At 32.7% G+C, this 15,929-nt stretch overlaps 1 protein-coding gene across 1 annotated transcript; it reads left to right on the top strand.

Annotated features, from left to right (window-relative positions):
- Nucleotides 1–2,536: 2,536 nt before the first annotated feature.
- LOC146905005 (polygalacturonase inhibitor 1-like) lies at nt 2,537–3,578 on the top strand. The gene has a single exon (XM_085725214.1). The coding sequence runs from the start codon at nt 2,626–2,628 to the stop codon at nt 3,292–3,294; it is 669 nt and encodes a 222-aa protein (XP_085581340.1). The 5' UTR covers nt 2,537–2,625; the 3' UTR covers nt 3,295–3,578.
- The last annotated feature ends 12,351 nt before the right edge of the window (nt 3,579–15,929 follow it).

Genomic DNA, 15,929 nt, shown 5'->3' with positions numbered 1-15,929 from the left:
AATCTATTTTGCGTTTGTTTACCGTAGTAAAAATCACTTTTTAAAAAAAATAATAGTTTGTTTGAATACAACTATATAAAAGAGATTTTTTTTGTTACAAAATTAGTTCAATCTTTAGATCCATATTTTCTCTCTCCTCTAAAAAAAATATATTTTTTGAGAAGCTGCTCTCAACAGCTTCTCATTTGAAGCTGTTTTTAAAAAAAATTTAGATTTTGATTTTTTTAAAAATCTGTTACAAACTGATGCAATATTCTTAAAAGTGATTATTTTCTTAAAAAAAGTTATTTTTTCCTGAAAAAAACTATAACAAACGGGCTCTAACAGAAGGACCAATAACAAATTTTTTACAAACTGCATGGATTTAAACCAAACAAAAAAAAGTGTTGGGACTAATACCCAAATATGGTAAAAGTGCAGGGACTAATTTTTTTATAGATGTTATCCATGGATATCTGTATAAACCCGCAGGTACAACAAATTTCGTGGAGGACACGTTAAACGGATATCCACACAAATATGGATAGGGTATGAATTTCATATTTATCCAACCGAAGCGGACATAAATATCAAACTATCCGCATCAAAGGATATCCATCTACATCCCTAGTTGGAAAGGAGAAGCAGACCAATATATTAATTTTAAAATATTATAAAACTAAAAATACATTTACCGTTTTTCAATTCCGTATTTTCTGAGTAAAAAAATTAAATATTTCATATAGAGTATGAAAATTATAGAGAGATCGTATATAAAATTAGATTAGATAGTTTAAGGGTGTGTTTGGTAAAATTAAGCTATAAGCTAGCTGATAGCTGAAAAGCTAGCTTATAGCTGATGGCTGATAGCTGAAAAGTTAGCTGGTTGAAATTAAAGTGTTTGGTAAAACTAGTTTTTTAAGTAATTAATAAATGTGAAATGACATAAAAGTACATGTATGTTTAATTTATATAAGTTATATGCATAAATATTTTTTTCACCTAAAAAAATGTATAAACATTTTTAACTAATATATTTATGTATTTTTCCTCTTGAATATTATAAATATGAAATATGAACTTCATTGAGATATTTTTTTAACTAAATTTGCTCAACTTCATAATCATATCTTTCAATTTTTTTATGAAAAATTGTATGTTTTATTTTCTACCTTTGAAAAATTTGTATGTTTTATTTAATATGGTAAATATGCGAAAAGAATAAGAAAAAAGAGCTAAATAAGTAATAGGAATTTAACAGAAACTGTTTCAAACATAAAATCAATAAAAAGGAGCAATGAAGTAGTGCAGCGGTTACTATCCCTAAAAGAATAATAACGTGGGTAGCTTGTTTTTTAACGTGGCCAGTTTTTTTGTTTATAAAAAATAATAAAATAATGTAAAAGATTAAAAATGGAAGAAAATATAAAAAGCTAAAAGCTACAAGCTCAAAAGCTACTTGAATTAGCTTCTTAAAAAACGCTATAAGTCAATGAGAAAAGCTTTTTACCAAACACATCACATTCTATTAAAACAAGCTTATAAGCTAGTCCAACAAGCTATAAACTAGCTTATTTGTGTTACCAAACGTGGACTTAGGGTGTGTTTGGTAAAACTAAGCTATAAGCTAGCTGATAGCTGAAAAGCGAGCTTATAGCTGATGGCTGATAGCTGAAAGCTTATAGCTGAAAAGCTTGTTGATTTAAATTAAAGTGTTTGGTAAAATTAGCTTTTGAAGTTACTCATAAATATAAAATGACTTAAAAGTACATATATGTTTAATATATATTATAAATTTAATTTATAAAAAATTTAACTTTTTTTTACTCATAAATATTTTAATAAGAATTTATCTTAATAATTTTAATTTATTTAAAAATAGTTTTATGGAAAATTATTTCTTTTGATTTATATTGGTATGTTCAAAGAAAAACATAATAATAAACGTTTATATATATTTTTTCGAAGGAATAAATAAATATTTAAATATGAATTTAATAGAAAGAGACCGTATAAAAACATCAAATCTTGAACAATATTTCAACTAACAGGAACAAAAAAAAAATCAAATAGATACCAACTTAAAGCAAACCGTAAAAAAAAAAAAAAAAACATTACGTGGGTAGTTTTTTTGAATAAAAAATAATATTAAAGGTTAAAAATGGAATAAAATGTGAAAAACTACAAGCTACAAGCTTAAAAGCTACTTGGATTAGCTTCTTAAAAAACGCTATAAGCTAGTGAGAAAAGCTTTTTACCAAACACATCTCATTCTATCAAAACAAGCTTATAAGCTATAGGTTACCAAACACAGCCTTAATTAGATAGTTTATATAAAGTCTATGGACTTAATTAGGAACAACATACGTCCCCCAGTTTTTCAATAAAACCAGACGTGGGTTTGGATGCATTGGTTGAAGTATACATCTCTGTTTATGATACCTTCAAAGGGTAATATCTCATTATTCTAAGCCTCTTTGTTTGACCAACTTTCTTTAAAACAGATATACATCCTGGCTGCTACGATTTCTATAAATAGCAAAGCTTAAAATCATACTTATCACCCAAACTTGAGTACTATCTCAATACAAGCTTAAACCACCTCTTCTTATTTTCTCAACTTAAGAAAAAAACTCCAAAATTAAGATGAAGACTCCTCCAAACATGTTTCTCCTACTCCACTTAACACTCCTCTTCCTTTCTTCCATCTACTTCTTCACATCAAATGCTATGGATGATGAGTTATTCTGCGATGACAATGACAAAGCCACTCTCCTCAAAATCAGAGACCATTTCGGCGGCCCCAACGGCCACCTCTCCATCTGGGACAACAGTACGAACTGTTGTATGGACTGGGACTTCGTCGGATGCGGAAAACCCAGACCGGGCCGAATCACCAGTGTCACATTCGGCCGTGGCGGGGGTCTTTCCGGTACACTTCCAGCGGAGTTTGGCGACCTCCCTTATCTTGACTTCCTCTCATTGGCCGAAATGCCGAAAGTAACTGGGCCAATTCCTAACTCTTTCAGCAAACTCAAAAGACTAACAAATCTCGATCTTGGCTCCAACAGCCTTAGTGGACCAATCCCTTCCTTTTTGGGCAAGTTGAAGAGGCTAGAAGAGGTTGATTTGTCGAACAACAAGCTATCCGGTGTTATTCCAGCGTCGCTCGGCTCCCTACCGTCTCTTTTGCAGTTTAATGTTAGCTTTAACCAGCTGTGTGGTGCCATCCCTACTGGATTGAGCAAGTTTGCAAAGAGTTCGTTTGATCATAATAAATGCCTTTGTGGTGCTCCTTTATCAGCTTGCAAGTGAGGCCTACCAGCAAGTATATAAAAGTAATATATTTGAGTCATTGTGTGACAACTTTATTTCCCTAAAATAATGTTACGTGTTCAGTATTCATGCATAAAGAATACTCCCACCGTAATACTCCTATTATCTCTTTTGGTAATATGGGCTTTAATTGTTATGTATTTTTTCCAATTGTGCTGTGATTTTCATGTAGTTTTTCCGATTGTACTTTAATTGTAATTCCAATGATGTAATCAATCATTTGTTAACCATTGAAATAAATTGTATTAAAGCTTTCACATCAATTTGTTTTGATTTAGTGAACCATGCTAAATTTTTGTCTTGCTTGATTCTACCGTGGCAGTCAAAGAATATTGAATAAATTTTGATGATGTTTTGGCGACTTGAGACTTTACTCGATTAGAGACATTTGGATTAGTGCGAAGTTTAAATTTGGGCAATGATAATGTGTTTGCAACACAAAATAATTTGTTGTTTTAATTGAATCGCAGTTAATAGACTATGTTCAAGGGAGTTTGAAGTATAGAGTATAGTGAAGCTTAATATCATGCCTTAGTGTAGCCTCTATGCAATAAGTTTTTGCACAAGTTCAGATTTTCTTACTTTGGATGTGGCTATTGAGACCTTCTCTTTGTGCAAAAGATAAACAAGAGTGCAATTATCTGCTTCTAAGAGTTAATTTGGTTAGTGAGTACATGATCTTTGGTCATGGGAATATTGACCTCACATCTTATTGAGTAACAAGAAAATGAAGTAAAACAGAGAAAAACTAGAGAAAGAATATTGAATGAAATGTAGAATTTTCCATTATTATGAAAAGTGGTTACAAAGAGCTTATATAGTTTCTTATTGCTTATACACTACAAGCTATTGTGTATTAGCATTACTATATCATAACCTAACATTCCTACAAACCAGGAAGTTAGTTATGCTTTGTACCTAGCCCTAAACTAGCCTAGGGTTTCTACATCTTGTGCTGCAAGCTACTTAAGTGCATTGTTCCTCTTGTTGATTATTCAATAGTGATGTTTCTATTACTTTTGTATTGTGTTTTAACATCCTCCCACAAGCTTGACCATGATAAATGTTTATCATTCCAAGCTTGGAAATGAATTGATTGAACTTTGGAGTAGCTAAAGGTTTTGTTAGGAAATCAGCTAGTTGCTCATGTGTTGAGATAGGAAGGAATCTAAGCATTCCCTTTTGGATTTTCTCTCTAACCAAATGACAGTCTATCTCCAAGTGCTTTGTTCTTTCATGAAAAATTGGATTAGAAGCTATGTGTTTTGCGCTTTGACTGTCACAGTGTAAAACAGGCTGCTTGCTACACTTGATGTTCAAATCCTTCAGAAGATACAATAACCACTGAAGTTCACAGGTAGCACTGGAGAGAACTCTATACTCAGCCTCTGATGAAGATCTGGAAACAGTTGCTTGCTTTTTAGCTCTCCAAGATATGAGGGAAGATCCTAAAAAGAAACAAAATCCAGTTGTTGATCTTCTGGAATCTACACAGTCTGCCCAATTTGCATCAACATATCCAAGTAATTGAGCTTCTGAAGTTCTAGGGAAGAAGAGACCAAGGCCGGGATTATTCTTATGATATCTCAATATCCTAGAAGCAGCTTTGGAATGTGTTACAGTAGGAGCATTTAAGAACTGACTCAATTGCTGAGTAGCTAAAGAAATGTCTGGTCTAGTAGTATTTAGATACAATAATCTACCAATCAACCTCTTGTAGCAAGACACATCTTCAAAAGGTTTGCTTGTGTCTTGATGTAATTTGATTGAAGTATCTAAAGGTGTTGATGCATGCTTAGAACCTAAAAGACCAGAAGATTCAAGCGGATCAAGATAATATTTTCTTTGGGATATGGAGATACCTTCTTTAGAGTGAGAAACCTCTAACCCTAAGAAGTATTTGAGAATCCCTAAGTCTTTAATTTTGAACTAAGCATCTAGGATAGACTTGATTCTCCGAAATCCAGTGAGAGAAGTGCCAGCTAATATAATGTCATCAACATATACTAGGATAGTTGTGAAATCATTGTTATGTTGAAGAGTGAATAAAGAGTAATCAGAGCTGGATTGTGAATATCCTTCATGAAGTAGTAATGTAGTCAACTTTTCATACCATTTTCTACTAGCTTGTTTCAAGCCAAAAAGGCTTTTCTGCAATTTACATACTTTCCCAGGAAAACTATGAACTCCTTCTGGTATGCTCATGAAGACATCCTATTGCAAATCTCCATGAAGGAAAGCATTAGCAACAGGAGATAAGGTATCAAAAAAATTTAAACCTTCAATTTGGTTGTAGCCTTTAGCTACTAATCTAGCTTTGTACCTTTTAATGGAGCCATCTCCTTTATGTTTCACTTTATACACCCATTTACTTCCAATAGGCTTCACATTAGGTGGTTAATCCACAATGGACCAGGTACGGTTATCAGTTAAATACTTTAATTCATTATTCATAGCCTTTAACCAATGTTCAGACTGACAAGCTTCTTTATAGGTTGTAGGCTCAGTACTTTGAGTGATAGAAATAGAAAAAGCTTTATGTGATGAAGATAAATGATCTAAAGAATGAAAAGAAGTAGTTGGATAAGAAATACCCAAGTTGACTGATTTTGATGATAAATTGGAAGAGTTATTGCATATGTAATCTTTCAAATAACCTGGAGCAGACTTGACTCTGATTGATTTGTGAATAATTGGTGATGTGGAAGGAGGAAGGACATTAGCAGAAGTAGAAGGGTTGTGTTCGTTGGTACAGTGAGGAGTAGGAGAACATGGTGGGTTTGACACAACCTCAGAAGGCGGGGAGTTGTCTATGACAGGGTTAGTATCATATGTAGAGGCTATATTTGTGTGATTTTCCCATGATGCATTTGAAGGGCTTGGTTTATAGGGAAAATACATTCATGATGAGTGACACTTCTGGAGACAAATATCTATTTTGACTGAATATCAAGAAGAATGACTCCTTTCATACCACTCTTATATCCAAGAAAAACACACTTTCTTGCTTTAGAAGCAAGTTTGATTCTATTAGCCTGAAGAGTTGATGCATAAGCTAAAGAACCAAAAAAAATTAATTGATGCAAATCAGTTTATTGATTATGTATTAATAAATAGGCTAAAATGCACTTTTGGCCCCCTATGTTTGGCTCCGTAGCAATTTTGGCCCCCTATTAAAATAAATCACTTTCCAGCCCCTCAATTTTACCCCATTTTGCAACTCATAGGCCCCCTCTGATTTTGACCGAGTCAAAGCCAAGTGGCCACTCAATGGACGCCACGTGGCTAATTTTTGAATTAAAAATAAATAAAAAGCTACATATTTTTTAATGAAATTAAATAACTAAAAAAAATTAAAAAAAAACACCCAAAAATTAAAAGAAAAAAGCAAAAAAGTGGTTGCGGCATTCTTCTTCTTCTTCAGACTTGCTTCAATGGCGGGTTCTTCAACTTCTTCAGTCATGGACAATCTCTTCCAAGATCTAATAAAATCCATGCGTCTCCAACTTCTCACAGAATCATCTTTCATCTCAAAATCAATCGAAGAAATTTGCCGCTAAATCAAATCCACTGATCCATAAACCAAATCCACCGCACTTCAAAAATTCACCAACCTCTCCTCCATCCATGGAATCGACATGTCATGGGCTTTCCTTCCATGTTAATGTCCTCTTATCTCTTCCTTCACAAACGAATCGGTTACCATACCGCTTCAATTTCCTTCAACGATTCAACGCCGCTTCAATTTCCCGATCTGTGTTTGCCATCTCCGACATCGTTGATGATGATGATGATTATGAAGAATTTCACATATTTGATTTGAATTTTGCAGAACGATGATGATGATGATGATGCAAAGGTTATACACAGACACAAAAACACACCCTTTGCACAGTTAACAATTATGTTAAAAAACAACACACATTCGACGATCATTCACCTTTTCACTCTTATATATTCAACATCGGTTCTTCTTCTTCTCATCACCAATCAGCTTTTTTTATTTGCTGGCATAAGTATATGTTTGTATACTTTGGTGTTTGAATTTGCTAAGTCTGGTTATTCTACTGCAGAATAGGAATTTCTTGGTGTTTCTGAGTTTTTTTTTTTATTATAAGGGGGATGAAGGATGATGATGAATATGTGAATTTTGTTTTTTTTTTTTAATTTTTGAGTTATTTTCTTTTTTCTTTTAATTTTTGGGTGTTTCTTTTCATTTATTTTAATTATTTAATTTCATTAAAAAATATGTGGCATTTTTTTATTTTTAATTCAAAAATTAGCCACGTGACGTCCATTGAGTGGCTGCTTGAACTTTGACCCGGTCAAAATCAAAGGGGGCCTATGAGTTGCAAAAGGGGGTAAAGTTGGGGGGCTGGAAAGTGGTTTTTTTAAAGAGGGGGCCAAAATTGCTACGGAGCCAAACATAGGGGGCCAAAAGTGCATTTTAGCCTAATAAATAAGGTGTTTGATTGTTTGAAATGGGGATAGGAACTATATTCATGATAAATACAGCATGAACTCTATTCACTTTTAGATTTCATCAAAGTTAACCAAGTATATCTACTGAAATCATAAACAACAGTTAAAAAATATGAATGATTACGAATAGAAGAAATTGAAATAGGGCCCCAAATATCAAAATGTATTAATTCAAAAGGCTTTTCAACTTTATTACAACTCTCAGGAAAAGGTAACTTCCTATGTTTAGCAAAGTGGCAGACATCACAAATTGCTTTAGAATCTACATGAACAAAAGGAAACAAAGACTGTAAAGACTTCATTCTAGAAAATGAAAGGTTACCTAGTCTAAAATGCCATAGGGCACTGTCTGGTAAAGGAACATAGATAGGAATACTCTTGCTTGCAGAGAAAGTCACCTTATTGGAAAGATTCAGATATTATAACTCCTATCTTTTATCACCAGAACCAATCATCCTCTGAGTTTTCTTGTCCTGGATCAAACACTGAAATCAATTAAAAATCACAATGCAATTAACAAAAACTACCTAATTTTGACACAGAGATAAGATTGAAATGAAATTCATGAACATATAGTACATCATGAATGATAAAATCATTAGAAAAAATGGTTCCAGATTTTTTAGCTATTGTAAAATATCATGCAGGTAATTTTATGTAAATGGGAGTGATTTCATTGTAAGAATGAAACCATTTGAGATTGCCACAGATATGATCACTAGCTCCTAAATCTATGATCCAAGAACTTAGAGTAAAGTTATAACAAGTTAAAGAAGAAATGAAACTAGTACCTTGCATGTCAGATGGTGAAGGACCAATAGACATGGAAGAAGAAACCTAATTAGAAACATGCGCAGTATTTGAACCTTGATTAAGAGATGAACTCTGAAGTAAAGACATTAATTGTTCATATTGCTCATGTGTGATAGCTGGAGTAGTTGCTTTAGAATCAACACATGATGAAGACTTCTCAACATGATGAACTTCTTCCTGAGCAATATGATTAGAAGATGAAGAAGAACCAAAATTCTTCTGAAGATGTGGTGGAACTTCATGCTTCTTCCAACAAGTTTCCACAGTGTGATTACTTCTACCACAAAAAGTACACCTACGCACACCATTCTTGAAATTAGACCCTTGAGAGTATGATTCACCATAATTACTTCCCTTGTATTTTCTGGAATCAATATAGATGATTAAAACTGTGTCTTCACTAGGTGAAGTAAAATTTCCTTGTCTTTCATGTTGCAAAACCATAGAGAAGATCTTATCCATAGTAGAATCTGAGACTTAACCATGGCAAAATTTTCATTCAAACCAGTAAAAAACCTAATTGCATAGAGCAAAGTGTGATTTTGTCTAGCATTGTGCATGAATTCACAAGAACAACATACTCTACATACACAGTTGGGAACAAGCATATAGATCTCAAGCTCCTCCTACGAAATCTTCAATTCAGAATAGAAAGCAGTAACAATTTTTGAATTTGGTTGCAATGCATAAATTTCTTGCATGGGTTCAGAAATTCTTACCAAATCACCTTGAGAAAATCTTTCCTTCAAATCATTCCATACATCACATGCGTCTTCCATGAAGATAATAGACTGTGCAATTGAAGGAGACACAGAGTTTACAATCCATGTTGCAACGATTTCACGGTCGAAACAGAGGATCAAAATCATCATCAAATGGTTCAATCGTTCCATCAACAAATTCATGCTTCATCTTTCCTCCCAAGGTCGTACACATGGAACGAGCCCAGGAGTGATAGTTTAAACCATCCAAAATCGGAGAAACGGTGACAGAAGAGGGTCCATCACTAGGATGAACAAAGTAGGGACTAGATAGATCGGTGAGAACATCATTGTTACGAGGCGTCATTGATGGAGCTTGATAAAGCTTGCGGAAGATTGATCAAAAGGGCTCTAGATATCATATTGAGTAACAAGAAAATGAAGTAAAAGAGAGAAAAACTAGAGAAAGAATATTGAAGGAAATGTAGAATTTTCCATTATTATGAAAAGTGGTTACAAAGAGCTTATATAGTTTGTTATTGCTTATACACTACAAGCTATTGTGTATTAGCATTACTATATCAGAACCTAACATTCCTACGAACCAGGAAGTTAGGCTCTTTGGAGTGGAATGGAGCGGAACGGAATAATGATTCCATTCCATTGTTTGGTTATTTTATGATGGAATGATATAAAATTATGATTCCAATGTTTGGAAAATGAACGGAAATGAACGAATTATAACTTTTTATTTCCTTTTTACCCTTATTTAAAACAACATTATAATAAAAACACTACAAAACCATGAATCTAACTTGAGATTTATTTGTTAATATTATGCACTTATATTATGGGAAATGTTAACTTGTGCCCTTGGGGCATAAGTTAACATGACCCTTATATTATTAATCAAATATATTGGTGTTCGAGCCTTTAGTAGAAGCAAGGCACTACAGGCCAGTTAGTTAACTATGAAAGTTTAATTTTTAATCATTGTTTCTTTTCGTTTTTTTTTAATCGGTTAGTTCCCTCACAACTTGTTGGTACGTAGTTAAGGGTGGGCATGGTTCGGTTAACCATATTAACCGAACCGAACCGAACCTAAGTGTTGAAATGGTTCGGAATAACCGAACCGAACCGTTTAAGGTTTGGAACTAACGAACTGAACCAAAGCTATGGTTCGGTTAACCGTTTGCTTGCCTATTAACCGAACCGAACCGAACCAAAACAAAAATTTTGAACCGAAATGTATTTTTTTTTATCTCTTTGCTAATTTAATTGTGTTTTTTGTCCTTTTTAAATTTAATTGCAGGGTATTCGAAACACTATTGTTATATTAAGTGTAATGCATTGAGTCCTCGTGAGCTTAACTCAGTTGGTATGGACAATGCATAAAATATGCAAGGTCCGGGGTTCAAACCCCGGCCACCACAAAAAAAAGTGTAATCCATTGATAGTAAATTAGTACTTTGTGTGATAAGCATAGGCTGATGAACTCATTTACGAAAACTACAAGTTTCAGATTGTTATACATAATACATATAAGTTATACAATCAGCTCAAAAGTTAATTTTGCAGGAATTATAAATCATCTAAGCTTGAACAAATAAAGCTAGAAACTCAAAAAGTTGTTGTCACATAAAGCCAGCTACTATGTAATTTTATATGATACTCAGAAAATTCATATCTACGGATTATCCCCTGAGATCAACTACCTTCTGCAGAAAAGCATGAAGCTACAAGCTTCACTTACCTTACATCATAATTCATAGCAGGACATACCACAAAATATTATTTGTTGACACATATGTTGGTGTTTTTTTAAAATGATTTAGCCAAATAAAACTAGAGAAAAAGAGACATCCTGCATCCGAAAATTCAGTATAGAAACTCAAACTGAAATCAACACTTGAAGCAAAACACATGAAATCATAAGCTTTGTGTTAGCACTTGAAGCAAAACACATGACATCCTGCATCCTTCATTAATAAGAGGTGTTGTGTAATTGTGTTATATGGTTATAGTTCGGTTCGATTCGGTTTGGATAACTGTGGTTATTAATGGTTCGGTTCGGTTAATTAACTGTTATCAAAATAATGGTTCAGTTCAAAAATTTGTGAAATGGTTCAGTTAATTTTGATATGGTTCGGTTCGGTTAACCGGTTCGGTTCGGTTATTGGTTAATTTTGCCCACCCCTATACGTAGTAATAACACGATCATACAAAATGAATTTCATTCAATCTCAAAAAGTTAGAAGTTAGAAACCGTGAGAAACATAATCAAATTTGGCTGTTTTAATTATTGGAACATTTTCATTAGAACTAGAATGAAATAGAGCTGGGAAGAAATATGTATTTGCTGGAAGAGACAAGGTTGTCGTGTTATGTATTATGTGTGGCGAAGCAGATGCAGACCACAATAGAAGAAAATTAATGGAATACAAAACTTACAACCAAAATTAAAAAGGGTAAATGAGTAATTATCTAATTAAGAGATTCCATTCCATTGCGTACCCTCCAATTTGGGAGGAATGAAAAATAGAGTAAAAGGGTGGTATGGGATGGAATGCATCCCATCATGTTCCATGTCACTCCATTCCATTCCTTTCCACCTCATTCCATCAATCCAAACAAAGCCTTAGTTATGCTTTGTAAGTAACCCTAAACTAGCCTAGGGTTTCTATATCTTGTGCTTCAAGCTACTTAAGTGCATTGTGTTCCTCTTGTTGATTCTTCAATAGTGATGTTTCTATTATTCTATTACTTTTGTATTGTGTTTTAACACATCTTTACTCTAGTTTCTGCTTAATATAAATACGACGTGTTTCTTGTAATTTATCCGATGAGGTTGCATGCTTTTATGGTAATTTTTGTTTCAAATTTCTCTATTAAGTTTTTGCACAAATTGAATTTAGGTTGCTGAATTTGTTCAGGAAACTCACTTTACCGTTTGAGATAGAATTATATGATTCATGTTGGATTTACTCTATAAGTCGCAATATATGCATATTAATGAAAAAGTAGGTATGATGTGTTTCTTAATCAGATGAACTTCATAGATCATGGTTGATAAATGATAGTTATCATTATTGCATTCAATTTTTTATTTTATTTTATGGCGAGTGTTTGTAAATTGTAATATTAAAATGCAAGAAGCTTTCACTCTTGTTCATACATGTTGCCATTATCTCACTATGACGGATATAGCTGAAACTCACTATAGGTAATAATCCATCACTAACTGTATATTTCTCTTTTTAATTATACATGTTCAGTGTACCTTTGAAGAATGGTGGGTAATTACCAACTAATGAAAATGAGCAATTTATTGGTGGGGTACTCAAGATAGTTCATATGGATATCACCTGAAAAGGTGAATGTTCATTGGTTGAGGTAAATTACCCACCATTCTTTCATGGGGACCCGAGTTGTCACCGATAAAATATTATATCACAAAAAATACATAAAATATTACAATGCAAAACCATGCAAAAATCTTACAAGACTGTGTACCGAAACCGAAGTCCCGAAGTGAAAGCAACACTCAGTGGCGGAGCCAAAAAAATAAAGCTTGGGTGGGCCACTAAAATAAATTTTAATAGATAAACATAAATTAAAGTTGTAATAATCATTAAGCACAGAGTTGAAATGACGGAGTTTGACTAAAAAGCTAGGGTGGATACTTAAATAATTACATAGTTTACAACTACTAAATATGAAACTTTTTTTGTACAATACAACTGTTAACTGAAAGTATTTTCAGTTAACAAGACAATATGCGAACGATTTGAAACCCATGCAAATTTGAAGTTCTATAAGTCTTCGCTAACATGTCAAGTAAAAGCATCACAAAAATCACGTATGCCACTTTTGAAACCGCCGAAAACTAAAACTGTTGAAAAATTGTTTAAAGTCTTGCAAAATAGATCTGTAATTGAATTATTTAAATTTTTTGGGTGGGCTACTACACCACTTTGGAGGAATTTGGATCAACCGAAACCTAAAACTAACACAAAATTGTATAAAATCTCACAAAATAGACCTATAGTTGTTAATTTTTTAATTTTTTCGGGTGGACCGTGACCCACCCTATCCCATGAAGTGCCCCGCCTCTGCGCACGGTCACGCAATGCAAGAGCCACAAATAATTGCCCTTCAAAATGTTCTTACTTTCATTTTTGACAATTACAGTTGAGCACGTAGAATTAATATTTAAGAGAAGTACTTTAACTTTTGATAATTACAGTGGAATTATGAGTGGAATTGAGCAGGAAAAGAATCTAATGTGTTTAACAATATCTTATAATTGGCCACCCCCAATATAATATGTTCAGGCGATCATTAAAGATAGGGTTAAATATGTTTTTGATCCCTATAAATATATCAACTTTTCGTTTTAGTCCCTCTAAAATTTTCCTTCAACTTTTAGTCCCTATAAAATTTTCAATTAGTACTTTTGGTCCCTATTTTTAAGTTAATTTTTGTATTTTTTTAATCAAATTATGCAGAAATGTGCAACCTAATTATATAAAGACTGTCGGTCTTAAAAAGTTTAATGCTCCGAGCAAATCAATATAATTGTGTCCGTTTAATTTTTTAAATGTTATTTTTCTTATATTTATTTTGTAAAAGATTCATTTATAATCAAAGTTTTAAAGTATATAACCATTAAAAATAATAATTTTGATCCTTCTAACAAAATGGTGCCGTTGATTATCGTCCCTTAGGGGTCCACCCCGGTCTACGTACTTTGATGACGGTAAAGAATATGCTATATTTCCTAATTATATGAAACACAATATGCCTACTTTCTAACCTGCCATGTATTATTATCTTTGTTTTTTCCACTAAGAAAATGTGTTATTATTTTTTTTTTTTTTTGAATGTGCCGACATGATTTTTATGTATAGACACAACACACAAATTATGTTATTTGTTACTTTTTATTGTGACAAATCTTAAAATATATGCAAAATGAAGGACAAAAGGAGCATTTGGATAAGGACGCACTCAAAATAAACTGTGTGATCACTTACTACAAAGAAGTTTATGAACTTTAGGTTGCTTTTGGTTTTTGTTTTACTGTCACCTATGCTAAGTACTTATTTTGTCTTATTTTTAGAGTGTTTTTTTTTTGTTGTTTTCTTTGTTTTTGTATTGTTTGCCTTGCTTTATTGTTTTTATGCGTCTTTTAGGACACAATCCGAGGGAAAGATAGTCCTTTATAGAGGACTAGAAGATTCTCACATGTGGTATTCCATTTTCAAGGGCTATTCGATCGTGTAGCTATAGAACTAATTTTGATACTATACTCGATCGAGTATCCAAGACTTGAAAATCTTAAGAGATCAGATTTATTACTCAATCGAATAGACTTCAATTCATTTTGCTACTTGAGTGAGTAGCTATGTATTTCACGTAAAAAAAAAAAAAAGAGGTTTAATGAGTTTCCTATTTTGTTTAGAACAATTTTTGTTTTTATTTTACTTCCCTGTAATTTCCCACTTGTATTTAGTTTAGGAGCATCCAATTTTCTAGTCCTCTTTAATTTTCTTTCCTAATTACATTGCAAAGCACTTTAAATTAGTTTAAAATTATGATTTTGAAGATTTCATTTCAAGCATTCTTCATATTCGTCAAGTACTCGTGATTCATTGCATTTGAAATCTTAGACTAAGTTTATTTACATTCCTTTCTTATTTCAGTAACTATTATTCTTATTATGCAATTTCTAAATTTGATTATCATTGTTATCTGATGCACTTAAGGTAGATTAAATTAGTCACGTAAAACTAGTGGGACTAGGGATGACAATGAACCGAACCAACTCGACAATAGTTTGGAACTCGATTCAACAATTAACTCGTTGAACTTGGTTCATGAACCAAATGAGCTGAACTTGAGTTGTATATAGTTCGACTCGATTGGTTCATGAGCTAACTCGATAATATATATACTTATATATTTAATTTATGGGTCTTGTTATCTTGTGCCCTTAGGGCACAAGTTAAGGAATCCAAAATTAGAAGTTTTTCATAGAAAACATCAAAATTTTGACTTTAAAAAATTGACTAAGGTTGAATGCACAACTTTTAAGACCATTATTTCTATTTAAATTCGTTATTATGTGCCCTTGGGGCACATGTTAGCATTAGCCTTAATTTATTACAAGCTTCAGCTGATACTAAATGTATATGTATACTAATTATAAGAAAAGAGATCCTTAATAAAAAAAATAAGAAAAGAGCGAAAAAAAAAAGCTAATAATAAACTAGTGCAAGCTTAGGCTTTTAATCACACATATGTATTCTATAATTTGTCCCACATCGGTTTAGTTTAAACACACTAGTGTGGATGAGTAGTTAAAAATAGAAGCATATTAGTACGGGCAGAACAACAGTAGTAGGTGTGCATGCTCTTTTCCTTTCGTGGTCTTCAGACCACCAAGGTCAACAGTTTAATATTATTTTGTTTTTCTAAAAGAAAAAATTAAAAGGTCAAGATATACTTTTTGACAAAAACAAAAAAAAAAACCTTTGAATTATGTTACTCGAGGAAACGAGTTGAACCTAACGAGCCGAACCGAGTTGTTTGTGAACTTTAAACGAGCCGAACTCG

Source organism: Medicago sativa, chromosome 7 (assembly GCF_051527215.1).
Source record: "Medicago sativa cultivar Bolivia chromosome 7, Bolivia_mono, whole genome shotgun sequence".
Taxonomy (NCBI): Eukaryota; Viridiplantae; Streptophyta; class Magnoliopsida; order Fabales; family Fabaceae; genus Medicago; species Medicago sativa.
Note: the sequence above shows the minus strand (reverse complement) of the source record. Positions and strands in the feature narration are given on the sequence as shown.

What these genes read in the sequence shown, in the direction of transcription:
- LOC146905005 (XM_085725214.1), top strand. Translation starts at nt 2,626, where the DNA reads ATGAAGACTCCTCCAAACATGTTTCTCCTACTCCACTTAACACTCCTC.